This window comes from Aptenodytes forsteri, unplaced genomic scaffold (genome assembly GCF_000699145.1).
Source record: "Aptenodytes forsteri isolate BGI_AS27 unplaced genomic scaffold, ASM69914v1 Scaffold454, whole genome shotgun sequence".
Classification (NCBI taxonomy): domain Eukaryota; kingdom Metazoa; phylum Chordata; class Aves; order Sphenisciformes; family Spheniscidae; genus Aptenodytes; species Aptenodytes forsteri.
The window spans coordinates 105,628-106,625 of record NW_008795713.1 but is presented as its reverse complement, the minus strand read 5'-3'; the positions used below and the strand labels follow the sequence as shown (position 1 = coordinate 106,625).

The following is a 998-nucleotide window of genomic DNA, read 5'->3' as shown; positions in this document are numbered from 1 at the left end:
CCCCGGGGTTCCTGGCCACCCTGGGGTCCCAGCCACGTCGGGGGCCAGGACACACGGGGATCCCGGCCGCACCAAGGTCATGGCCACACCGGGGTCCTGGCCACACTGGGGGGGGAGGGGGTCCCAGCCACGCCAGGGGTCCCAGCCATGCCACGGGTCACGGCAACACTGGGGGTCCCAGCCACATTGGGGGTCCTGGCCAAACTGGGGTCCTGGCCACACCAGGGCCCCAGCCACACCAGGGTCCCAGCAACACCGGGGGGTCCCGGCCACGCCAGAGGTCCTCGCCAAACTGGGGTCCTGGCCACACCGGGGGTCTCAGCCACGCCGGGGTCCCAGCCACACCGGGGGTCCTGACCAAACCAGGGGTCCCAGCCGTGCTGGTGTCATGGCATCACAAGGGTCCCAGCCACACTGGGGGTCCCGGCCACACCGGCGTCACGGCAACACCGGGGGTCGCCCGGCTATGCCGGGGATCCCAGCCACACCGGGGTCATGGCCACACTGGGGGTCCTGGCCCCCCCGGGGGGTCCCAGCCACACCAGGGTCCCAGCCCCAGCGGGGTCGCAGCCCCACGGGACACCCATGGGTGCAGAGCATCCCGCAGGGGCTCCCTGGGGCCGGGGAGGGGAGCGGGGCTGGCAGGTCCCTCACCAGCCCCCCGACTTCTGCTGCAGGGCCTCGGTCACCCCGAAAATAACCAGGAGCAGAGCCTGCCGCAGAAAGCACCGGTCACCACCGTCTACGAGCAGATCCGCCGGGCGCCAGAGGACACGGCCGAGGAGGTGACATAGGCCCTCAGGTGCGAGGGGGGCTGCCCCCAAAAGGGGACCGGTGCCGGGGGGGGGTCTGCTTGTGGGGACCCCCCCCCAACCTCCGTCACGGCACGCCGCGGAGGCTGAAGGGCTCCTCTCTCCCGCAGGCGCCCGCAGAGCCGGAGCATCGGGATTTCCCGGAAGGGCTGTAAAGTGCGTTGTGTGCCAAATCCGAACCCTCCA

The 998-nt window shown here is 71.8% G+C and overlaps 1 protein-coding gene across 1 annotated transcript in view; it reads left to right on the top strand.

Annotated features, from left to right (window-relative positions):
- LOC109279594 (SLAM family member 8-like) overlaps positions 1-998 on the top strand; it is a 5,565-nt gene extending 4,567 nt beyond the window's left edge. The window contains exons 5-6 of the mRNA XM_019473182.1: positions 658-802; positions 923-998. Coding sequence (XP_019328727.1) covers positions 658-794 — 137 coding nt within the window. The 3' untranslated portion in view covers positions 795-802; positions 923-998. The remainder of the gene's footprint in view (positions 1-657; positions 803-922) is intronic.